The 26,669-nt window shown below is 51.9% G+C and overlaps 1 protein-coding gene across 2 annotated transcripts in view; it reads right to left on the bottom strand.

Moving 5' to 3' along the window:
* LOC116956914 (uncharacterized) overlaps positions 1–26,669 on the bottom strand; it is a 114,254-nt gene that overhangs the window by 24,497 nt on the left and 63,088 nt on the right. For both annotated transcript variants that reach the window (XM_076054761.1, XM_076054760.1), the window contains exons 9-15: positions 22,728–22,836; positions 18,798–18,906; positions 17,332–17,427; positions 16,366–16,497; positions 14,779–15,340; positions 9,663–9,770; positions 6,833–6,881 (exon numbers count right to left, since the gene is read on the bottom strand). In XM_076054761.1, the coding sequence (XP_075910876.1) occupies positions 6,833–6,881; positions 9,663–9,770; positions 14,779–15,340; positions 16,366–16,497; positions 17,332–17,427; positions 18,798–18,906; positions 22,728–22,836 (1,165 nt within the window). The remainder of the gene's footprint in view (positions 1–6,832; positions 6,882–9,662; positions 9,771–14,778; positions 15,341–16,365; positions 16,498–17,331; positions 17,428–18,797; positions 18,907–22,727; positions 22,837–26,669) is intronic.

Genomic DNA, 26,669 nt, shown 5'->3' with positions numbered 1-26,669 from the left:
CACTGAGACTCCCACAGGGTTCAGTGTTAATCACTGACACTCCCACAGGGTTCAGTGTTAATCACTGAGACTCCCACAGGGTTCAGTGTTAATCACTGAAACTCCCACAGGGTTCATTGTTAATCACTGAGACTCTCACAGGGTGCAGTGTTAATCACTGAGACTCCCATAGGGTTCAGTGTTAATCACTGAGACTCCCACAGGGCTCAGTGTTAATCACTGAGACTCCCACAGTGTTCAGTGTTAATCACTGAGACTCCCACAGGGTTCAGTGTTAATCACTGAGACTCCCATAGGGTTCAGTGTTAATCACTGAGACTCCCATAGGGTTCAGTGTTAATAACTGAGACTCCCATAGGGTTCAGTGTTAATCACTGAGACTCCCACAGGGTTCAGAGTTAATCACTGAGACTCCCACAGGGTTCAGTGTTAATCACTGAGACTCCCATAGGGTTCTGTGTTAATCACTGAGACTCCCACAGGGTTCAGTGTTAATCATTGAGACTCCCACAGGGTTCAGTGTTAATCACTGAGACTCCCACAGGGTTCAGTGTTAATCTCTGAGACTCCCACAGGGTTCAGTGTTAATCTCTGAGACTCCCACAGGGCTCAGTGTTAATCACTGAGACTCCCACAGGGATCAGTGTTAATCAATGAGACTCCCACAGGGTTCAGTGTTAATCACTGAGACTCAAACAGGGTTCAGTGTTAATCACTGAGACTCCCACAGGGTTCAGTGTTAATCAATGAGACTCCCATAGCGTTCAGTGTTAATCACTGAGACTCCCCATAGGGTTCAGTGTTAATAACTGAGACTCCCATAGGGTTCAGTGTTAATCACTGAGACTCCCACAGGGTTCAGAGTTAATCACTGAGACTCCCACAGGGCTCAGTGTTACTGACTGAGACTCCCATAGGGTGCAGTGTTAATCAGTGCGACTCCCACAGGGTTCAGTGTTAATCACTGAGACTTCCACAGGGTTCAGTGTTATTAATCACTGAGACTCCCACAGGGTTCAGTGTTAATCACTGACACTCCCACAGGGTTCAGTGTTAATCACTGAGACTCCCACAGGGTTCAGTGTTAATCACTGAAACTCCCACAGGGTTCAGTGTTAATCACTGAGACTCCCACAGGGTTCAGTGTTAATCACTGAGACTCCCACAGGGTTCAGTGTTAATCACTGAGACTCCCATAGGGTCCACTGTTAATCACTGAGACTCCCACAGGGTTCAGAGTTAATCACTGAGACTCCCACAGGGTTCAGTGTTAATCACTGAGACTCTCACAGGGTTCAGTGTTAATCACTGAGACTCCCATAGGGTTCAGTGTTAATCACAGAGACTCCCATAGGGTTGTGTTAATCAGTGAGACTCCCACAGGGTTCAGTGTTAATCACTGAGACTCCCACAGGGTTCAGTGTTGATCACTGAGACTCACACAGGGTTCAGTGTTAATCACGGATACTCCCACAGGGTTCACTGTTAATCACTGAGACTCCCACAGGGTTCAGTGTTAATCACTGAGACTCTCACAGGGTGCAGTGTTAATCACTGAGACTCCCATAGGGTTCAGTGTTAATCACTGAGACTCCCACAGGGCTCAGTGTTAATCACTGAGACTCCCACAGGGTTCAGTGTTAATCACTGAGACTCCCACAGGGTTCAGTGTTAATCACTGAGACTCCCATAGGGTTCAGTGTTAATCACTGAGACTCCCATAGGGTTCAGTGTTAATAACTGAGACTCCCATAGGGTTCAGTGTTAATCACTGAGACTCCCACAGGGTTCAGAGTTAATCACTGAGACTCCCACAGGGTTCAGTGTTAATCACTGAGATTCCCATAGGGTTCTGTGTTAATCACTGAGACTCCCACAGGGTTCAGTGTTAATCATTGAGACTCCCACAGGGTTCAGTGTTAATCACTGAGACTCCCACAGGGTTCAGTGTTAATCTCTGAGACTCCCACAGGGTTCAGTGTTAATCTCTGAGACTCCCACAGGGCTCAGTGTTAATCACTGAGACTCCCACAGGGATCAGTGTTAATCAATGAGACTCCCACAGGGTTCAGAGTTAATCACTGAGACTCAAACAGGGTTCAGTGTTAATCACTGAGACTCCCATAGGGTTCAGTGTTAATCACTGAGACTCCCACAGGGTTCAGAGTTAATCACTGAGACTCCCACAGGGCTCAGTGTTACTGACTGAGACTCCCATAGGGTGCAGTGTTAATCAGTGAGACTCCCACAGGGTTCAGTGTTCATCACTGAGACTCCCACAGGGTTCAGTGTTAATCACTGAGACTCCCACAGGGTTCAGTGTTAATCACTGACACTCCCACAGGGTTCAGTGTTAATCACTGAGACTCCCACAGGGTTCAGTGTTAATCACTGAAACTCCCACAGGGTTCATTGTTAATCACTGAGACTCTCACAGGGCTCAGTGTTAATCACTGAGACTCCCACAGGGTTCAGTGTTAATCAATGAGACTCCCACAGGGTTCAGTGTTAATCACTGAGACTCAAACAGGGTTCAGTGTTAATCACTGAGACTCGCACAGGGTTCAGTGTTAATCAATGAGACTCCCATAGCATTCAGTGTTAATCACTGAGACTCCCATAGCGTTCAGTGTTAATAACTGAGACTCCCATAGGGTTCAGTGTTAATCACTGAGACTCCCACAGGGTTCAGAGTTAATCACTGAGACTCCCACAGGGCTCAGTGTTACTGACTGAGACTCCCATAGGGTGCAGTGTTAATCAGTGAGACTCCCACAGGGTTCAGTGTTCATCACTGAGACTCCCACAGGGTTCAGTGTTAATCACTGAGACTCCCACAGGGTTCAGTGTTAATCACTGACACTCCCACAGGGTTCAGTGTTAATCACTGAGACTCCCACAGGGTTCAGTGTTAATCACTGAAACTCCCACAGGGTTCATTGTTAATCACTGAGACTCTCACAGGGTGCAGTGTTAATCACTGAGACTCCCATAGGGTTCAGTGTTAATCACTGAGACTCCCACAGGGCTCAGTGTTAATCACTGAGACTCCCACAGGGTTCAGTGTTAATCACTGAGACTCCCACAGGGTTCAGTGTTAATCACTGAGACTCCCATAGGGTTCAGTGTTAATCACTGAGACTCCCATAGGGTTCAGTGTTAATAACTGAGACTCACATAGGGTTCAGTGTTAATCACTGAGACTCCCACAGGGTTCAGAGTTAATCACTGAGACTCCCACAGGGTTCAGTGTTAATCACTGAGACTCCCATAGGGTTCTGTGTTAATCACTGAGACTCCCACAGGGTTCAGTGTTAATCATTGAGACTCCCACAGGGTTCAGTGTTAATCACTGAGACTCCCACAGGGTTCAGTGTTAATCTCTGAGACTCCCACAGGGTTCAGTGTTAATCTCTGAGACTCCCACAGGGCTCAGTGTTAATCACTGAGACTCCCACAGGGATCAGTGTTAATCAATGAGACTCCCACAGGGTTCAGAGTTAATCACTGAGACTCAAACAGGGTTCAGTGTTAATCACTGAGACTCCCATAGGGTTCAGTGTTAATCACTGAGACTCCCACAGGGTTCAGAGTTAATCACTGAGACTCCCACAGGGCTCAGTGTTACTGACTGAGACTCCCATAGGGTGCAGTGTTAATCAGTGAGACTCCCACAGGGTTCAGTGTTCATCACTGAGACTCCCACAGGGTTCAGTGTTAATCACTGAGACTCCCACAGGGTTCAGTGTTAATCACTGACACTCCCACAGGGTTCAGTGTTAATCACTGAGACTCCCACAGGGTTCAGTGTTAATCACTGAAACTCCCACAGGGTTCATTGTTAATCACTGAGACTCTCACAGGGTGCAGTGTTAATCACTGAGACTCCCATAGGGTTCAGTGTTAATCACTGAGACTCCCACAGGGCTCAGTGTTAATCACTGAGACTCCCACAGTGTTCAGTGTTAATCACTGAGACTCCCACAGGGTTCAGTGTTAATCACTGAGACTCCCATAGGGTTCAGTGTTAATCACTGAGACTCCCATAGGGTTCAGTGTTAATAACTGAGACTCCCATAGGGTTCAGTGTTAATCACTGAGACTCCCACAGGGTTCAGAGTTAATCACTGAGACTCCCACAGGGTTCAGTGTTAATCACTGAGACTCCCATAGGGTTCTGTGTTAATCACTGAGACTCCCACAGGGTTCAGTGTTAATCATTGAGACTCCCACAGGGTTCAGTGTTAATCACTGAGACTCCCACAGGGTTCAGTGTTAATCTCTGAGACTCCCACAGGGTTCAGTGTTAATCTCTGAGACTCCCACAGGGCTCAGTGTTAATCACTGAGACTCCCACAGGGATCAGTGTTAATCAATGAGACTCCCACAGGGTTCAGTGTTAATCACTGAGACTCAAACAGGGTTCAGTGTTAATCACTGAGACTCCCACAGGGTTCAGTGTTAATCAATGAGACTCCCATAGCGTTCAGTGTTAATCACTGAGACTCCCCATAGGGTTCAGTGTTAATAACTGAGACTCCCATAGGGTTCAGTGTTAATCACTGAGACTCCCACAGGGTTCAGAGTTAATCACTGAGACTCCCACAGGGCTCAGTGTTACTGACTGAGACTCCCATAGGGTGCAGTGTTAATCAGTGCGACTCCCACAGGGTTCAGTGTTAATCACTGAGACTTCCACAGGGTTCAGTGTTATTAATCACTGAGACTCCCACAGGGTTCAGTGTTAATCACTGACACTCCCACAGGGTTCAGTGTTAATCACTGAGACTCCCACAGGGTTCAGTGTTAATCACTGAAACTCCCACAGGGTTCAGTGTTAATCACTGAGACTCCCACAGGGTTCAGTGTTAATCACTGAGACTCCCACAGGGTTCAGTGTTAATCACTGAGACTCCCATAGGGTCCACTGTTAATCACTGAGACTCCCACAGGGTTCAGAGTTAATCACTGAGACTCCCACAGGGTTCAGTGTTAATCACTGAGACTCTCACAGGGTTCAGTGTTAATCACTGAGACTCCCATAGGGTTCAGTGTTAATCACAGAGACTCCCATAGGGTTGTGTTAATCAGTGAGACTCCCACAGGGTTCAGTGTTAATCACTGAGACTCCCACAGGGTTCAGTGTTGATCACTGAGACTCACACAGGGTTCAGTGTTAATCACGGATACTCCCACAGGGTTCACTGTTAATCACTGAGACTCCCACAGGGTTCAGTGTTAATCACTGAGACTCCCACAGGGTTCAATATTAATCACAGAGACTCCCATAGGGTTCAGTGTTAATCACTGAGACTCCCACAGGGTTCAGTGTTAATCACTGAGACTCCCACAGGGTTCAGTGTTAATCAGTGAGACTCCCATAGGGTTCAGTGTTAATCACTGAGACTCCCACAGGGTTCAGTGTTAATCTCTGAGACTCCCACAGGGTTCAGTGTTAATCACTGAGACTCCCACAGGGTTCAGTGTTAATCACTGAGACTTCCATAGGGCTCGGTGTTAATCACTGAGACTCCCACAGGGTTCAGTGTTAATCACTGAGACTCCCATAGGGCTCGGTGTTAATTACTGAGACTCCCATAGGGTTCAGTGTTAATCACTAAGACTCCCACAGGGTTCAGTGATAATCAGTGAGACTCCCACAGGGTTCAGTATTAGCCAGTGAGACTCTCACAGGGCTTAGTGTTAATCACTGAGACTCCCACAGGGTTCAGTGTTAATCTCTGAGACTCCCACAGGGTTCAGTGTTAATCACTGAGACTCACACAGGGTTCAGTGTTAATCACGGATACCCCCACAGGGTTCAGTGTTAATCACTGAGACTCCCACAGGGTTCAGTGTTAATCACTGAGACTCCCACAGGGTTCAATATTAATCACAGAGACTCCCATAGGGTTCAGTGTTAATCACTGAGACTCCCACAGGGTTCAGTGTTAATCACTGAGACTCCCACAGGGTTCAGTGTTAATCAGTGAGACTCCCATAGGGTTCAGTGTTAATCACTGAGACTCCCACAGGGTTCAGTGTTAATCTCTGAGACTCCCACAGGGTTCAGTGTTAATCACTGAGACTCCCACAGGGTTCAGTGTTAATCACTGAGACTCCTACAGGGTTCAGTGTTAATCACTGAGACTCCCACAGGGTTCAATATTAATCACAGAGACTCCCATAGGGTTCAGTGTTAATCATTGAGACTCCCACAGGGCTCAGTGTTAATCACGGAGACTCCCACAGGGTTCAGTGTTAATCTCTGAGACTCCCACAGGGTTCAGTGTTAATCAGTGAGACTCCCACAGGGTCCAGTGTTAATGACTGAGACTCCCACAGGGTGCAGTGTTAATTACTGAGACTCCCATAGGGTTCAGTGTTAATCATTGAGACTCCCACAGGGCTCAGTGTTAATGACTGAGACTCCCACAGGGTGCAGTGTTAATTACTGAGACTCCCATAGGGTTCAGTGTTAATCAGTGAGACTCCCATAGGGTTCAGTGTTAATCACAGAGACTCCCACAGGGTTCAGTGTTAATCACTGAGACTCCCACAGGGTTCAGTGTTAATCACTGAGACTCCCACAGGGTTCAGTGTTAATCACTGAGACTCCCACAGGGTTCAGTGTTAATCACTGAGACTCCCACAGGGTTCAGTGTTAATCACTGAGACTCCCACAGGGTTCAGTGTTAATCACTGAGACTCCCATAGGGTTCAGTGTTAATCACTGAGATTCCCACAGGGTTCAGTGTTAATCACTGAGACTCCCACAGGGTTCAGTGTTAATCTCTGAGACTCCCACAGACCGAGAGGCTGCCCTGCTTACCCGCTATCTCTCCGTGCTGCCGCTCCCTTTTCCTTTTTTTCCGCTTCCCCTGGGATGTGCAGAGAGAGAAAGAGAGAGTCAGAATATTTATACAGTCGTACAGTGGGTGGGTGAGTGGGTGGGTGAGTGGGTGGGTGAGTGGGTGGGTGGATGAGTGGGTGGGTGAGTGGGTGGGTGAGTGGGTGGGTGAGTGGGTGGGTGGGTGGGTGAGTGAGTGGGTGGATGAGTGGGTGAGTGGGTGGGTGAGTGGGTGGGTGGGTGAGTGGGTAAGTGGGTGGGTGGGTGAGTGGGTGGGTGAGTGAGTGGGTGGGTGGGTAGGTGAGTGGGTAAGTGGATGAGTGAATGAGTGGGTGAGTGGGTGGGTGGGTGAGTGGGTGGGTGGGTGAGTGGGTGGGTAAGTGGGTCGGTGGGTGAGTGGGTGGGTGGGCTCCGGTTTAACAACAGTCGAGCGGCAATATATTTTCATCGTTTGCGTAACGCTGCGTGGAAGCTACCTGGTCTGTCGCTCCGCACTAAGCTTCAGGACTTCTCGGCCACGGTCATTCCCTCCCTTCTCTACGCTTGTGAAACGTAGACCCCCTAAATGGAACATCTTCGCCGGTTGGAAACATTTAGGCTGGCCTGCCTACGATCCATCCTGGGTTTAACCAGACTGGATTGTGTGAGGAGCTCACAAATCCTTGAAAGATCTGGGCAAGGTCCCATCGGTGAGCTCCTCCGGCGGGGAAGGTTGCGATGGCTGGGTCATGTAGCCCTCATGCCCAGCCACCGCATGCCGAAACAGCTTTTGTTTGGCTGGATCGAGGGGGCTAAACGGGCACGGCACGGGTTAGAGAAGAGATGGAGTGATGTGGTACAGGAGGACGTGGAGCTGAGTGGACTTGCCGATGACTGGTACCAGCAGTGTTAAGATCGGCCTCTGTGGAGGAGGCTCGTGAAGGACGCTACTGGGCAGTTGGAGGCAGTCGCCCTCCAAAAACAACAGAGGGCAGAGGAGTGACGCTCACAACAACGAGTGGAGCGCCGGGTTGGCACAGAAGGGGGCACAGGTGGTGCATCAGCCAGTCATCTCAGTCAATCAACCTGTGGCACCTGGGTCTGCCCCGTGACCTCCTGCCAGCGGGCGTTCGACACTTCACGTGGCCTCAAGGTGCACATGGCCTGGCACAAGCGTCGTGGTGACGTCACCGCCACTTAGTGGAGAATGGCGGTTGTTGTTGTTGTGTGTCACTGTGTGTGCGTGTGTGTGTGTCACTGTTTGTGGGTGTGTCACTGTGTGTGGGTGTCACTGTGTGTGTGTCACTGTGTGTGTGTGTCACTGTGTGTGTGTAACTGTGTCACTGTGAGTGTGGCGAATGTGGCGAATGGCGGTTGTTATTGTTGTTGTGTGTGTGTATCTACGTATGTGTCTAGGTATGAGTGTGTGTATATCTACGTGTGTGTGTATATCTACGTGTGTGTGTGTATCTACGTGTGTGTGTGTATCTACGTGTGTGTGTGTATCTACATGTGTGTATGTGTAGCTACGTGTGTGTGTGTATCTACGTGTGTGTGTGTATATACGTGTGTGTGTGTAGCTACGTGTGTGTGTGTATCTACGTGTGCGTGTGTGTGCGTGTATCTACGTGTGTGTGTATGTAGCTACGTGTGTGTGTAGCAACGTGTGTGTGTGTGTGTCTACGTGTGTGTGTGCGTGTATCTACGTGTGTGTGTCTACGTGTGTGTGTGTCTACGTGTGCGTGTGTGTGTGTATCTACGTGTGTGTGTGTAGCTACGTGTGTGTGTATCTACGTGTGTGTGTGTGTATCTACGTGTGTGTGTGTATCTACGTGTGTGTGTGTGTGTGTGCGTGTCTCTACGTGTGTGTGTGTCTACGTGTGTGTGTGTGCATCTACGTGTGTGTGTGTGTGTGCGTGTATCTACGTGTGTGTGTCTACGTGTGTGTGTGTGTATCTACGTGTGTGTGTGTGTGTGCGTGTATCTACGTGTGTGTGCGTGTATCTACGTGTGTGTGTGTATCTGTGTGTGTGTATCTACGTGTGTGTGTGTATCTACGTGTGTGTGTATCTACGTGTGTGTGTGTAGCTACGTGTGTGTGTGTGTATCTACGTGTGTGTGTGTATCTACGTGTGTGTGTGTGTGTGTATCTACGTGTGTGTGTGTGCGTGTGTGTGTCTACGTGTGTGTGTGTGTGTGTATCTACGTGTGTGTGTATCTACGTGTGTGTATCTACGTGTGTGTGTACCTACGTGTGTGTGTGTGTGCGTGAATCTACGTGTGTGTGTGCGCGTGTATCTACGTGTGTGTGTGTGCGTGTATCTACGTGTGTGTGTGTATCTACGTGTGTGTGTGTATCTACGTGTGTGTATCTACGTGTGTGTGTGTATCCACGTGTGTGTGTGTATCTACGTGTGTGTGTGTGCGTGTATCTACGTGTGTGTGTGTATCTACGTGTGTGTGTGTATCTACGTGTGTGTGTGTATCTACGTGTGTGTGTGTGTGCGTGTATCTACGTGTGTGTGTGTATCTACGTGTGTGTGTGTCTGTGTGTGTGTGTGTATCTACGTGTGTGTGTATCTACGTGTGTGTGTGTGCGTGTATCTACGTGTGTGTGTGTGTATCTACGTGTGTGTGTATATCCACGTGTGTGTGTGTATCTACGTGTGTGTGTCTATGTGTGTGTGTGTGTATCTACGTGTGTGTGTGTATCCACGTGTGTGTGTGTGTCTACGTGTGTGTGTGTGTCTACGTGTGTGTGTCTATGTGTGTGTGTGTGTCTATGTGTGTGTGTGTGTGTATCTACGTGTGTGTGTGTGCGTGCGTGCGTTACGTAGTTGTCCCGTGCGGACCAGCCGGGGTACAGCTGCATGTGTAGCTGCCTCTCCTTGCGTGCAAGCTCGTAGTAGCGGGCCTGCTGCTCACGTGTCAGAGCGTGCCACTGCAACACAGACACACAGAGATACATACAGATACATAGACACAGATACATACAGATACATACACACAGACACACATACACACAGACACAGATACATACATACACACACAGACACACACACAGATACATACACACACACATACAGACACATACACACAGACACAGATACACATACAGATAGATACATACACACACAGACACACACACACATACATACAGACACACATACAGACACATACACACAGATACATACAGACACACACACAGAGATACATACAGATACATACATACACACAGAGATACAAACAGATACATACACACAGATACATACAGATACATACACACATACACACAGACACAGATACATACATACACACACAGACACACACACAGATACATACACACACATACAGACACATACACACAGACACAGATACACATACAGATAGATACATACACACAAAGACACACACACACAGATACATACAGACACACAGACACAGATACACAGACACACATACACACACAGACACACACACAGAGATACATACAGACACATACATACAGACACACAGATACATACAGACACACACACAGATACATACAGACACACAGACAGACACATACACACACACAGAGATACATACAGACACACACACACACACAGATACATACAGACACACACAGAGATACATACAGACACACAGACAGACACATACACACACACAGAGATACATACAGACACACATACAGACACATACAGACACACATACAGACACATACATACACACACACAGATACATACACAGACACAGATACACATACAGATACATACATACACACACAGAGATAATACAGACACACATACAGACACATACATACACACACAGACACACACACACAGATACATACACACACAGAGAGATACATACAGACACACATACAGACACATACACACAGACACAGATACACACACACAGAGATACATACAGACACACACACAGACACATACACACAGACACAGATACACATACAGATACATACATACACACACAGACACACACACAGAGATACATACAGACACACACACAGATGCATACAGACACACATACAGACAAATACACACAGACACAGATACACATACAGATACATACAGACACACACAGACACATACACACAGACACAGATACACATACAGATACATACATACACAGACACACAGATACATACAGACACATATACAGACACATACACACAGACACAGATACACATACAGATACATACATACACACAGACACACACACACAGATACATACAGACACATATACAGACACATACACACAGACACAGATACACATACAGATACATACATACACACACAACCACACAGAGATACATACAGACACACATACAGATACATACAGACACACATACAGACACATACACACAGACACAGATACACAAACAGATACATACATACACACACACAGACACACACACACATAGATACATACAGACACACACAGAGATACATACAGACACAGATACACATACAGATACATACATACACACACAGACACACACACAGAGATACATACAGACACATATACAGACACATACATACAGACACAGATACACATACAGATAGATACATACACACAGACACACACACATACATACAGACACACACACATACATACAGACACACACACAGAGATACATACAGACACACATACAGACACATACACACAGACACAGATACACATACAGATACATACATACACACACAGATACACATACAGATACATACATACACACACAAACACAGAGATACATACAGACACACATACAGACATGCATACAGACACAGATACACATACAGATACATACATACACACAGACACACACACAGATACATACAGACACACATACAGACACATACACACAGACACAGATACACATACAGATACATACACACACAGACACACACACAGATACATACAGACACACATACAGACACATACATACAGACACAGATACACATACAGTGAGGGAAAAAAGTATTTGATCCCCTGCTGATTTTGTACGTTTGCCCACTGACAAAGAAATGATCAGTCTATAATTTTAATGGTAGGTTTATTTGAACAGTGAGAGACAGAATAACAACAACAAAATCCAGAAAAACGCATGTCAAAAATGTTATAAATTGATTTGCATTTTAATGAGGGAAGTAAGTATTTGACCCCCTGTCATTCAGAAAGATTTCTGGCTCCCAGGTGTCTTTTATACAGGTAACGAGCTGAGATTAGGAGCACACTCTTAAAGGGAGTGCTCCTCATCTCAGCTTGTTACCTGTATAAAAGACACCTGTCCACGGAAGCAATCAATCAATCAGATTCCAAACTCTCCACCATGGCCAAGACCAAAGAGCTCTCCAAGGATGTCAGGGACAAGATTGTAGACCTACACAAGGCTGGAATGGGCTACAAGACCATTGCCAAGCAGCTTGGTGAGAAGGTGACAACAGTTGGTGCGATTATTCGCAAATGGAAGAAACACAAAAGAACTGTCAATCTCCCTCGGCCTGGGGCTCCATGCAAGATCTCACCTCGTGGAGTTACAATGATCATGAGGACGATGAGGAATCAGCCCAGAACTACACGGGATGATCTTGTCAATGATCTAAAGGCAGCTGGGACCATAGTCACCAAGAAAACAATTGGTAACACACTACGCCGTGAAGGACTGAAATCCTGCAGCGCCCGCAAGGTCCCCCTGCTCAAGAAAGCACATATACATGCCCGTCTGAAGTTTGCCAATGAACATCTGAATGATTCAGAGGACAACTGGGTGAAAGTGTTGTGGTCAGATGAGACCAAAATGGAGCTCTTTGGCATCAACTCAACTCGCCGTGTTTGGAGGAGGAGGAATGCTGCCTATGACCCCAAGAACACCATCCCCACCGTCAAACATGGAGGTGGAAACATTATGCTTTGGGGGTGTTTTTCTGCTAAGGGGACAGGACAACTTCACCGCATCAAAGGGACGATGGACGGGGCCATGTACCATCAAATTTTGGGTGAGAACCTCCTTCCCTCAGCCAGGGCATTGAAAATGGGTCGTGGATGGGTATTCCAGCATAATGACCCAAAACACACGGCTAAGGCAACAAAGGAGTGGCTCAAGAAGAAGCACATTAAGGTCCTGGAGTGGCCTAGCCAGTCTCCAGACCTTAATCCCATAGAAAATCTGTGGAGGGAGCTGAAGGTTCGAGTTGCCAAACGTCAGCCTCGAAACCTTAATGACTTGGAGAAGATCTGCAAAGAGGAGTGGGACAAAATCCCTCCTGAGATGTGTGCAAACCTGGTGGCCAACTACAAGAAACGTCTGACCTCTGTGATTGCCAACAAGGGTTTTGCCACCAAGTACTAAGTCATGTTTTGCAGAGGGGTCAAATACTTATTTCCCTCATTAAAATGCAAATCAATTCATAACATTTTTGACATGCGTTTTTCTGGATTTTGTTGTTGTTATTCTGTCTCTCACTGTTCAAATAAACCTACCATTAAAATTATAGACTGATCATTTCTTTGTCAGTGGGCAAACGTACAAAATCAGCAGGGGATCAAATGCTTTTTTCCCTCAATGTACAGAGATACATACACACAGGTACACACACACAGACACACACACACATACAAATACAGATACACACACGTACAGACAACAAAAACAAAGATCCCCCATATAGCCTTAACAGACTGTAGGGGCAAGTGCTGTTAGCGAGCACCTATGAAGGCCGGAACGGTACACGAAGGGGTGGGTGGCCAGCACCACGCCCGACCGCTTTTGTCTCCCCAGTGGCGATGTTTACTACACACCGCACCAGGTTTCTCATTTAAGGCTGAGTCGACCTAGGGGAGGTCCGGGACCGGTTCAGATAATCGTCACTGGTGTTGGCCGTTGAGCGGGAATCGAACCCGGGTCGCCAGGTTCATAGCGCAGCGTAGCGCTAACCGCTACACTATCGCTCCCCACACACTCACTCACTCACACAGACATACACTCACACACAGACACACACAGACACACACACATACACACTCACACACAGATGCACACAGAGATACACACTGAGATATGCACACAGATACAAAGATTAAAGATCCCCCATGTAGCCTCCAGCAGGCTGTAGGGGCAAGTGGCTGTTAATGAGCACCGTACAGCAGACACCACACTCACTGTATGTGCGTATGCACCATACATAACTGACCGTGCTAATCGGTGGACTCCCTCGCCTCCCTCACTACCATCTACCCACCCATCTACCCACCCACCCACTCACTTACCCACCCACCCATCTACCCATTCACTTACCCACTCACTTACCCACCCACCCTTCCACCCACCCACCCACCCATCTACCCACTCACTTACCCACCCACCCATCTACCCATTCACTTACCCACCCATCTACCCACTCACTTACCCACCCACCCATCTACCCATTCACCCACCCACCCATCTACCCATTCACTTACCCACTCACTTACCCACCCACCCTTCCACCCACCCACCCACTTACCATTCACTCACTGATCCACCAATTTACCCACCCACCCACCCTGCTACCCACCCTGCCACCCACTCACCCACCCACCCTGTCACCCACCCACCCTGCCACCCACCCACCCACTCACCCACCCACCCACCCACTCACCCACCCACCCACCCTGCCACCCACCCACCCACCCACCCTGCCAACCACTCACCCACCCACCCTGTCACCCACTCACCCACCCACCCTGCCACCCACCCACCCTGCCACCCACCCACCCACCCTGCCACCCACCCACCCACCCACCCTGCCACCCACCCACCCTGCCACTCACCCACTCACCCACCCACCCTGCCACCCACCCACCCACTCACCCACCCACCCTGCCACCCACCCACCCTGCCACCCACTCACCCACCCACCCACCCTGCCACCCACCCGCCCACCCACCCTGCGCCCCAGGATCTGGTTGATGGCGGCGCTCTCCTTCAGCGTGCACTCTGCGATGACTCTCCCCCGCGTCTCCTTCATGTACAGCATGAAGGCGTTGAGCGGCTTCTTCACGTGGCACCGTTGGTGGGGGGGTGGCTGCTGTTGTGGGGGGCGCTGTGGGGGGGCCTGTGGGGGGGGCGGCCCCCTACCAAGCGCCCCCTCGCCCCCATCCCTCCCGCGGGGACCCCCAGGCGGGACAATGGCGACCGAGCGGTGGAGGTGACGGGAGGGTGGGCTGTCACCTCCACCAACACCACCACCAACACCGTCACCAACACCACCACCACCACAGCCACCACCACCACTACCACCGTCACCACCAACACAGCCACCACCACCACCACCACCACAGCCACCAACACCACCACCACCACCACCGTCACCACCAACGCAGCCACCACCACTGCCACAGCTACCACCACCACCAACACCACCACCAACACCACCACCACAGCCACCACCACCACCGCCACCGCGGGAGGGAGTGGCAGAATGGGAGGCCGTCAGATCCATCGTGCGTCTGTGGGGCGGGAGAGGGGAGGGGGAGAAAAGGAGTGGGTGGGTGAGTGAGTGGGTGGGTGAGTGAGTGGGTGGGTGAGTGGGTGAGTGAGTGAGTGAGTGGGTGGGTGAGTGAGTGGGTGGGTGGGTGAGTGGGTGGGTGGGTGAGTGGGTGAGTGAGTGAGTGGGTGAGTGAGTGGGTGAGTGAGTGGGTGGGTGGGTGAGTGGGTGGGTGAGTGGGTGAGTGAGTGGGTGAGTGGGTGAGTGAGTGGGTGGGTGGGTGGGTGAGTGAGTGGGTGAGTGGGTGAGTGAGTGGGTGGGTGGGTGAGTGGGTGGGTGGGTGGGTGAGTGGGTGGGTGAGTGAGTGGGTGAGTGAGTGAGTGGGTGGGTGATGGAGTGAATGAGTGGGTGAGTGAGTGAGTGGGTGGGTGGGTGGGTGAGTGGGTGGGTGATGGAGTGAATGAGTGGGTGAGTGAGTGAGTGGGTGGGTGAGTGGGTGAGTGAGTGGGTGAGTGGGTGAGTGAGTGGGTGAGTGGGTGAGTGAGTGAGTGGGTGGGTGGGTGGGTGAGTGAGTGGGTGAGTGGGTGAGTGAGTGGGTGGGTGGGTGAGTGGGTGGGTGGGTGAGTGGGTGGGTGAGTGAGTGGGTGAGTGAGTGAGTGGGTGGGTGATGGAGTGAGTGAGTGGGTGAGTGAGTGAGTGAGTGGGTGGGTGGGTGAGTGAGTGAGTGGGTGGGTGAGTGAGTGAGTGGGTGTCTGAGTGGGTGGGTGGGTGAGTGGGTGGGTGAGTGAGTGGGTGAGTGAGTGAGTGGGTGGGTGATGGAGTGAGTGAGTGGGTGAGTGAGTGAGTGAGTGGGTGGGTGGGTGGGTGAGTGGGTGGGTGGGTGAGTGTCTGAGTGAGTGAGTGAGTGGGTGAGTAAGTGAGTGGGTGTCTGAGTGGGTGAGTGAGTGAGTGGGTGTCTGAGTGGGTGAGTGAGTGAGTGAGTGGGTGTCTGAGTGAGTGGGTGAGTGAGTGAGTGGGTGTCTGCGTCTGTCTCTCTGCGTGTCCCACGTGTCTCTGTCTCTGTCTCTCTGCCCGTCCCCGCACGAGCGGCTGGCTGCGGTGACGATGGCCGTGCGAGGGTTTGCCAGCGTGGAGGGCGTCGTGACAGCAGCAGCAGCAGGCACCAGCTGCGGAGAGTAACTGGCGTGGTGGGGAGAGTGGGGAGAGTGGGGAGAGTGGGGAGAGTGGGGAGAGTGGGGGGGGGGGAGAGTGGGGAGAGTGGGGGGGGGGGAGAGTGGGGGGGGGGGAGAGTGGGGAGAGTGGGGAGAGTGGGGAGAGTGGGGGGGGGGGGGGAGAGTGGGGAGAGTGGGGAGAGTGGGGAGAGTGGGAAGAGTGGGGAGAGTGGGGGGGGGGGGAGAGTGGGGAGAGTGGGGAGAGTGGGGGGGGGGGGAGAGTGGGGAGAGTGGGGGGGGGGGAGAGTGGGGGGGGGGAGAGTAGGGGGGGGGAGAGTGGGGGGGGGAGTGAGATGGGACAGATGGGGATTAGTCCACTCTGCTGTGCTGGGGATACGGATCATCAACCACCGCTACCACCACCACCACCACCACATCCACCACCGCTACCACCGCCACCGCTACCATCACCACCTCCACCGCCACTCCACCTCCACCTCCACCACCATCACCACCTCCACCGCCACTCCACCTCCACCTCCACCACCATCACCACCACCACCACCTCCACCTCCACCGCCACTCCACCACCACCTCCACCACCTCCACCACCACCACCTCCACCACCTCCACCACCACCTCTACCACCACCACCACCACCACCTCCACCACCACCACCACCACCACCTCCACCACCTCCACCACCACCTCTACCACCACCACCTCCACCACCACCACCTCCACCACCTCCACCACCTCCACCACCACCACCACCACCACCTCCACCACCACCTCCACCACCACCACCGCATGAGTGACACACAGAGGGCTGTGTGAGGCTTCCCTGCTTGAGGGTTCTCACCGTCCGAGCGGGGAGCTGATGGAGTTGATGGCGATGGCCGTTTGGTACGGGTGGCGGAAACCAGCGGCACCCAGAGGGTAGAGGGGCTGACCCTGCCTAGACACAGACACACAGAGAGATATACACACAGATATACACACACACACACAGATATACACACAGACAAACATAGAGAGATATACACACAGACACACACACACACAGATATACACACAGACACACACAGATATACACACAGACACACACACAGACATATACAGACACACACACACACAGATATACACACTGACACACACACAGATATACACACAGATATACACACACAGACACACACACAGATATACACAAAGAAACACACAGATATACACACAGACACACACAGATATATACACACACACAAAGATATACACACACTAGCGTACACACCCACACAGACACACACAGATATAAATACACCCACTCACACACAGCTACACTCACACAAACACACAGATATACGTAAAGATATACACCCACTCACCCACCCATCCACCCACTCACCCACCCACCCCCTCACCCACCCATCCACCCACTCACCCACCCACCCACTCACCCACCCACCCACCCACTCACCCACCCACCAACCCACTCACCCACCCACTCACCCACCCACCAACCCAGTCACCCACCCACTCACTCGCCCGCCCGCCCACCCACCCGCTCACCCACCCACCCACCCGCTCACCCACCCACCCACCCGCTCACCCACCCACCCACCCGCTCACCCACCCACCCACCCGCTCACCCACCCACCCACCCGCTCACCCACCCACCCACCCGCTCACCCACCCACCCACCCGCTCACCCACCCACCCACCCGCTCACCCACCCACCCACCCACTCACCCACCCACCCACCCGCTCACCCACCTACCCGCTCACCCACCAACCCGCTCACCCACCAACCCGCTCACCCACCAACCCGCTCACCCACCCGCCCGCCCACCCATTCGCCCACCCACCCACCCACTCATTCGCCCACCCACTCACCCATCCACTCACTCACCCACCCACCCATCAACTCGCTCGCTCGCCCGCCCACCCACCCACTCGCTCGCCCACCCACCCACCCACTCGCTCGCCCACCCACTCGCTCGCCCACCCACCCATTCGCCCGCCCACTTACCCAGCCACTCGCCCACTCACTCACCCACTCACCCACTCACCCACCCACCCACTCACCCACCCACCCACGCACTCACCCACCCATCCACTCACGCACCCACCCACTCACCCACCCACCCACTAACCCACCCACCCACTCACCCACCCACCCACCCACTCACGCACCCACCCACTCACGCACCCACCCACCCACTCACTCACACACCCACCCACCCACTCACCCACTCACCCACCCACCCACCCACTCACCCACCCACCCACTCACCCACTCACCCACCCACTCACCCAGTGTGTCCCACTTACTGGTTGAAGACCCATCCGAAGGGGTGAGCGATGGGTCGAGGTGAGAGTGGGTGGTGGTGGTGGTGGTACTGGGAGAGGTCTCCTCCTCCATAGCCACCACGCACAGTCACTGAGTACACAAAGACAACAGTGTCTGTCTGTGTGTGTCTGTGTGTGTGTCTGTGTGTGTGTGTGTGTCTGTGTGTGTGTGTGTGTCTGTGTGTGTGTCTGTGTGTGTGTCTGTGTGTGTCTGTGTGTGTGTGTCTGTGTGTGTGTCTGTGTGTGTGTGTGAGTGTCTGTGTGTGTGTGTGTGTCTGTGTGTGTGTGTCTGTGTGTGTGTCTGTGTGTGTGTGTCTGTGTGTGTGTGTGTGTCTGTGTGTGTGTGTCTGTGTGTGTGTCTGTGTGTGTCTGCGTGTGTGTCTGTGTGTGTCTGTGTGTGTGTGTCTGTGTGTGTGTCTGTGTGTGTGTCTGTGTATGTGTGTGTGTGTCTGTGTGTGTGTCTGTGTGTGTGTCTGTGTGTGTGTCTGTGTGTGTGTCTGTGTGTCTGTGTGTGTGTCTGTGTGTGTGTGTGTGTGTCTGTGTGTCTGTGTGTGTGTCTGTGTGTGTGTCTGTGTGTGTGTGTGTCTGTGTGTGTGTCTGTGTGTGTCTGTGTGTGTGTCTGTGTGTGTGTCTGTGTGTGTGTGTGTCTGTGTGTGTGTGTCTGTGTGTGTGTCTGTGTGTGTGTCACTCCGTGTCTCCCTGTGTGTGTCTGTGTGTGTCTGTGTGTGTGTGTCTGTGTGTGTCTGTGTGTGTCTGTGTGTCTGTGTGTCTGTGTGTGTGTCTGTGTGTGTGTCTGTGTGTGTGTCTGTGTGTGTGTCTCCCTGTGTGTGTCTGTGTGTGTGTCCCTGTGTGTGTCTGTGTGTGTGTCACTCCATGTCTCACTGTGTGTGTCTGTGTGTGTGTGTCTGTGTGTGTCAGTCGGTGTGTGTGTCTGTGTGTGTCTGTGTGTGTCTGTGTGTGTCTGTGTGTGTCTGTGTGTGTGTCTGTGTGTGTGTCTGTGTGTGTGTCCCTGTGTGTGTCTGTGTGTGTGTCACTCCATGTCTCCCTGTGTGTGTCTGTGTGTGTGTGTCTGTGTGTGTCAGTCGGTGTGTGTGTCTGTGTGTGTCTGTGTGTGTGTCTGTGTGTGTCTGTGTGTGTGTGTGTGTCTGTGTGTGTGTTACTCCGTGTCTCCGTGTGTGTGTCTGTGTGTGTGTCTTTGTGTGTGTGTCAGTCGGTGTGTGTGTCTGTGTGTGTCTGTATGTGTCTGTGTGTGTGTCTGTGTGTGTGTGTTTGTGTGTGTCTGTGTGTGTGTCTGTGTGTGTGTCCCTGTGTGTGTCCCTGTGTGTGTCTGTGTGTGTGTGTCTGTGTGTGTGTCTGTGTGTGTGTCTGTGTGTGTCTGTGTGTGTGTCTCCCTGTGTGTGTCTCTGTGTGTCTGTGTGTGTGTCTGTGTGTGTGTCCCTGTGTGTGTCTGTGTGTGTGTGTCTGTGTGTGTGTCACTCCGTGTCTCCCTGTGTGTGTCTGTGTGTGTGTATGTGTGTCTGTGTGTGTGTCTGTGTGTGTGTGTGTCACTCCGTGTCTCCCTGTGTGTGTCTGTGTGTGTCTGTGTGTGTGTCTGTGTGTGTCTGTGTGTCTGTCTGTGTGTGTGTGTGTGTCACTCCGTGTCTCCCTGTGTGTGTCTGTGTGTGTGCGTGTGTTTGTGTGTGTGTCAGTCGGTGTGTGTGTCTGTGTGTGTCTCTGTGTGTGTGTCACTCCGTGTCTCTGTGTGTGTGTCTGTGTGTGTGTGTCTGTGTGTGTGTGTCACTCCGTGTCTCCGTGTGTGTGTCTGTGTGTGTGTCTGTGTGTGTCAGTCGGTGTGTGTGTGTCTGTGTGTGTCTGTGTGTGTGTCACTCCGTGTCTCTGTGTGTGTGTGTATGTCTGTGTGTGTGTCTGTGTGTGTGTCTGTGTGTGTCAGTCGGTGTGTGTGTCTGTGTGTGTTTGTATGTGTCTGTGTGTGTGTCACTCCGTGTCTCTGTGTGTGTCGGTGTGTCACTCCGTGTCTCTGTGTGTGTGTCTGTGTGTCTGTGTGTGTCAGTCGGTGTGTGTGTGTGTCTGTGTGTGTCTGTGTGTGTCTGTGTGTGTCACTCCGTGTCTCTGTGTGTGTGTCTGTGTGTGTGTCACTCCGTGTCTGCCGTGTGTGTCTGTGTGTGTGTCTGTATGTGTCTGTATGTGTCACTCCGTGTCTCTGTGTGTGTGTGTCTGTGTGTGCGTGTGCGTCTGTGTGTGTCAGTCGGTGTGCGTGTCTGTGTGTGTCAGCATGTGTCACTATGTGTGTGTGTCACTGTGTGTGTGTGTCACTGTGCGTGTGTGTCACTGTGTGTGTGTGTGTCCTGCACAGATGCCATATTTTCTTTCCGTCTGCTACAGCAGAGGAGTAGGGAATTCCAGCAAGACCTACATCTCTGCTTTATTGACCTGGTCAAGGCCTATGATACCATCAGTAGGCCTGGGCTCTGGGTCGTTCTTCGTGCTTTTGGAGTCCCTGACCCTCTGCTCACGATCATTAAGGACCTTCATGATGGTGAGCAGGCCCGGGTAAAACTACGTGGCCGGGAGTCAGAGCCATTCCCTGTACACCTTGGGGTGCGACAGGGATGTCCTCTGGCTCCCACATTATTTAACATCTATTTTGACCACGTGGTTTTGGTGAAGCCTTCAATAGCTGTACTGGGGGAATCTCCATATGGTACAGATATAATGTGAGGCTGATCGATGACCGGGTGCGGTCAAGGGATGGCTCCCTATTGCTCAACCACGTTATGTATGCCGATGATTTGGTAATAGCTGCTCAGTCAGAGGAGGAGTTGGAGACGCTGCTGCTGAGACTGGAGCGTGCTACTAAGAGATGGGGCCTTACCATCATCACGACCAAAACTAAGCACCTGCCTGGGTATTTTGTACCATCGGACACTCCACCCCCACAACTCACAATCGGTGATGAGGCAGTTGTGGACAGAGTGGAGAGTTTCCCATACCTGGGCAGTGTGCTTGTGACCGGCTCCAGTTTAACAGCAGAGGTCTCACTCCGAATCAGTCGAGCGGCAATATCTTTTCATCGGTTGCGTAATGCTGTGTGGAAGCTACCTGGTCTGTCGCTCCGCACGAAGCTTCAGGTCTTCTCGGCAACGGTCATTCCCTCCCTTCTCTATGCTTGCGAAACGTGGACCCCCTAATGGAACATCTTCGCCGGTTAGAAACATTTAGGCTGGCCTGCCTACGATCCATCCTGGGTTTAACCAGACTGGATTGTGTGAGGAGCTCACAAATCCTTGAAAGATCTGGGCAAGGTCCCATCGGTGAGCTCCTCCGGCAGGCAAGGCTGCGTTGGCTGGGTCATGTAGCCCGCATGCCCAGCCACCGCATGCCGAAACAGCTTTTGTTCGGCCGGATCGAGGGGGCTAAACGGGCGCGGCACGGGCTAGAGAAGAGATTGAGTGACGTGGTACAGGAGGACGTGGAGCTGAGTGGACTTGCCGATGACTGGTACCAGCAGTGTCAAGATCGGCGTCTGTGGAGGAGGCTCGTGAAGGATGCTACTGGGCAGTTGGAGGCAGTCGCCCTCCAATAACAACGGAGGGCGGCGGAGCGACGCTCACAACAATGAGCGGAGCGCCGGGTGGCTAAAGCACAGCAGGTTGGCACAGTAGGGGGCACAGATGGTGCATCAGCCAGTCATCTCAGTCATCTCAGTCAGTCGACCCGTGGCACCTGCTGGGTCTGCCCCGTGACCTCCTGCCAGCGGGCGTTCGACACTTCACATGGCCTCAAGGTGCACTTGGCCTGGAACAAGCGTCGTGGTGACGTCACCGCCACTTAGTGGAGAATGGCGGTTCTTGTTGTTGTTGTTGTGTGTCACTGTGTGTGTGTGTGTCACTGTTTGTGGGTGTGTGTGTGTACCGGTCTTGCCATCCGGGGGTGGTGTGCTGGTGGGAGTGAATTCCGCTCCGTACGTCAGCAGAGGAGAAAGAGGGTGAACGTGAGCCAGAGACTGCATCATCTTGTTACCCTGCACCACACACACACAGCCACACACACACACACTCAGACACACACAGACACACACACAGACACACACTCAGACACACGTAGATACACACAGACACACACACACACAGACACACACTCACACACAGCCACACACACACTCAGACACACATAGATACACACAGACACACACACAGACAGACACACACTCAGACACACATAGACACACACAGACACACACTAAGACACACACACACTCAGACACACATAGATACACACAGACACACACACACTCAGACACACACACTAAGACACACACACTCAGACACACATACACACATACACACTCAGACATAGATACACACACAGACACACACTCAGACACACGTAGATACACACACACAGACACGACAACAATAACAACCGCCATTCGCCACTAAGTGGCAGTGACATCACTACGACGCTTGTGCCAGGCCATGTGCACCTTGAGGCCACGTGAAGTGTCGAACGCCCGCTGGCAGGAGGTCACGGGGCAGACCCAGGTGCCATGGGTTGACTGACTGAGATGACTGAGATGACTGGCTGATGCACCACCTGTGCCCCCTACTGTGCCAACTTGCTGAGCTATAGCCACCCGGTGCTCCGCTCGTTGTTTTGAGCGTCGCTCCTCCGCCCTCCGTTGTTGTTGGAGGGCGACTGCCTCCAACTGCCCAGTAGCGTCCTTCACGAGCCTCCTCCACAGAGGCCGATCTTGACACCGCTGGTACCGGTCATCGGCAAGTCCACTCAGCTCCACGTCCTCCTGTACCACATCACTCCATCTCTTCTCTAGCCCGTGCCGCGCCTGTTTAGCCCCCTCGATCCGGCCGAACAAAAGCTGTTTCGGCATGCGGTGGCTGGGTATGCGGGTTACATAACCCAGCCAACGCAGCCTTGCCCGCCGGACGAGCTCACCGATGGGACCTTGCCCAGATCTTTCAAGGATTTGTGAGCTCCTCACACAATCCAGCCCCGTTAAACCCAGGATTGATCGTAGGCGGGCCAGCCCATAACCGGCGAAGATGTTACATTAGGGGGGTCCACGTTTCGCAAGCATAGAGAAGGGAGGGAATGACTGTGGCCGAGAAGACCTGAAGCTTCGTGTGGAGCGACAGACCAGGTAGCTTCCACACAGCATTACGCAACCGATGAAAAGATATTGCCACTCGACTGATTCGGAGTGAGACCTCTGTTGTTAAACTGGAGCCGGTCATAAGCACACTGCCCAGGTATGGGAAGCTCTCCACTCTCTCCACAAGTGCCCCATCACCGATTGGGAGTTGTGGGGGTGGAGTGTCCGATGGTACAAAATACCCAGGCAGGTGCTTAGTTTTGGTGGGGCTGATGGTAAGGCCCCACCTCTTAGTGGCACGCTCCAGTCTAAGCAACAGCGTCTCCAACTTCTCCTCTGAGTCAGCAGCAATTACCAGATCATCGGCATACATAACGTGGTTGAGCAATAGGGAGCCATCCCTTGACCGCACCCGGGCATCGATCAGTCTCCGATTGTATCTGTACCAGATGGAAATTCCTCCGGTAGAGCTAGTGAAGGCTTCACAAACTACGTGGTCGAAATATATGTTAAATAATGTGGGAGCCAGAGGACATCCCTGTCGCACCTCAAGGTGTACAGGCAATGGCTCCGACTCCCGGCCACGTAGTTTTACCCGGGCCTGCTCACCATCATGAAGGTCCTTAATGAGCATGAGCAGAGGGTCAGGGACTCCAAAAGCATGAAGAACAACCCAGAGTCCAGGCCCACTGATGGCATCATAGGCCTTGACCAGGTCAATGAAGCAGAGATGTAGGTCTTGTTGGAATTCCCTACACCTCTGCTGTAGCAGATGGACAGAAAATATGGCATCTGTGCAGGACCGCCCTTTCCTGAAACCGCATTGGGGCTCCGCAAGCCTCTCCTCAGCGTGCCTGGCAAGGCGATGCTGAATAATCTTTACCAGGACCTTTCCCGGCACACTGAGGATTGAGATGCCCCTGTAGTTGTTACAGTCTGTGCGGTCCCCCTTCTTAAAGAGGGGGGCCACCAGACACACACGTCATCACGACGCTTGTACCAGGCTATGTGCACGTTGAGGCACACAGACACACATTGAGACACACACAGACATACACACTCAAACACAGACAACAACAACCGCCATTCACAACTAAGTGGCAGTGACGTCACCACGACGCTTGTGCCAGGCCATGTGCACCTTGAGGCCACGTGAAGTGTCGAACGCCCGCTGGCAGGAGCTCACGGGGCAGACCCAGGTGCCACGGGTCGACTGACTGAGATGACTGGCTGATGCATCACCTGTGCCCCCTACTGTGCCAACCTGCTGTGCTTTAGCCACCCGGCGCTCCGCTCGTTGTTGTGAGCATCGCTCCTCCGCCCTCCGTTGTTGTTGGAGGGCGACTGCCTCCAACTGCCCATTAGCGTCCTTTGCGAGCCTCCTCCACAGAGGCCGATCTTGACACCGCTGGTACCAGTCATCGGCAAGTCCACTCAGCTCCACGTCCTCCTGTACCATGTCACTCCATCTCTTCTCTAGCCCGTGCCGCGCCCATTTAGCCCCCTCGATCCGGCCGAACAAAAGCTGTTTCGGCATGCGGTGGCTGGGCATGCAGGCTACATGACCCAGCCAACACAGCCTTGCCTGCCGGAGGAGCTCACCGATGGGACCGTGCCCAGATCTTTCAAGGATTTGTGAGCTCCTCACACAATCCAGCCTGGTTAATCCCAGGATGGATCGTAGGCAGGCCAGCCAAAATGTTTCTAACAGGCGAAGATGTTCCATTAGGGGGGTCCACGTTTCACAAGCGTAGAGAAGGGAGGGAATGACCGTGACCGAGAAGACCTGAAGCTTTGTGCGGAGCGACAGACCAGGTAGCTTCCACACAGCGTTACGCAACCGATGAAAAGATATTGCCGCTCCACTGATTCGGAGTGAGACCTCTGCTGTTAAACTGGAACCGGTCATAAGCACACTGCCCAGGTATGGGAAACTCTCCACTCTCTCCACAACTGCCCCATCACCGATTGGGAGTTGTGATGGTGGAGTGTCCGATGGTAAAAAATACCCAGGCAGGTGCTTAGTTTTGGTGGGGCTGATGGTAAGGCCCCATCTTTTAGTAGCACGCTCCAGTCTCAGCAGCAGCGTCTCCAACTCCTCCTCTGAATGAGCAGCTATTACCAAATCATCGGCATACATAACGTGGTTGAGCAATAGGGAGCCATCCCTTGACCGCACCTGGGCATCGATCAGCCTCCCATTATATCTGTACCATATGGAGATTCCCCCGGTACAGCTATTGAAGGCTTCACGAACAACGTGGTCAAATTAGATGTTAAATATTGTGGGAGTCAGAGGACATCCCTGTCGCACCCCAAGGTGTACAGGGAAAGGCTCTGACTCCCGGCCACGTAGTTTTACCCGGGCCCGCTAACCATCATGAAGGTCCTTAATGATCGTGAGCAGAGGGTCAGGGACTCCAAAAGCACGAAGAACAACCCAGAGCCCAGGCCTACTGATGGTAGCATAGGACTTGACCAGGTCAATAAAGCAGAGATGTAGGTCTTGCTGGAATTCACAGACACACACAGACACACAGACACACATAGACATACACATTCAAACACAGACACACACAGACACACAAAGATACATACACACTCAGAAACAGTGAGAGTCTGTGAGTGAGTCTGAGTGAGTGAGTCTCAGTGAGTGAGTGAGTCTGAGTGAGTGAGTCTGAGTGAGTGAGTCACCATAGATGGAGTAGGTGGAGGTGTGTGAGTCTCTGAGTGAGTCTGAGTGA

Source organism: Petromyzon marinus, chromosome 68 (genome assembly GCF_048934315.1).
Source record: "Petromyzon marinus isolate PM22_M1 ecotype Great Lakes invasive population chromosome 68, UKy_Petmar_22M1.pri1.0, whole genome shotgun sequence".
NCBI classification, from domain to species: Eukaryota; Metazoa; Chordata; class Hyperoartia; order Petromyzontiformes; family Petromyzontidae; genus Petromyzon; species Petromyzon marinus.
This window is presented reverse-complemented; position numbering and strand designations above follow the sequence as displayed.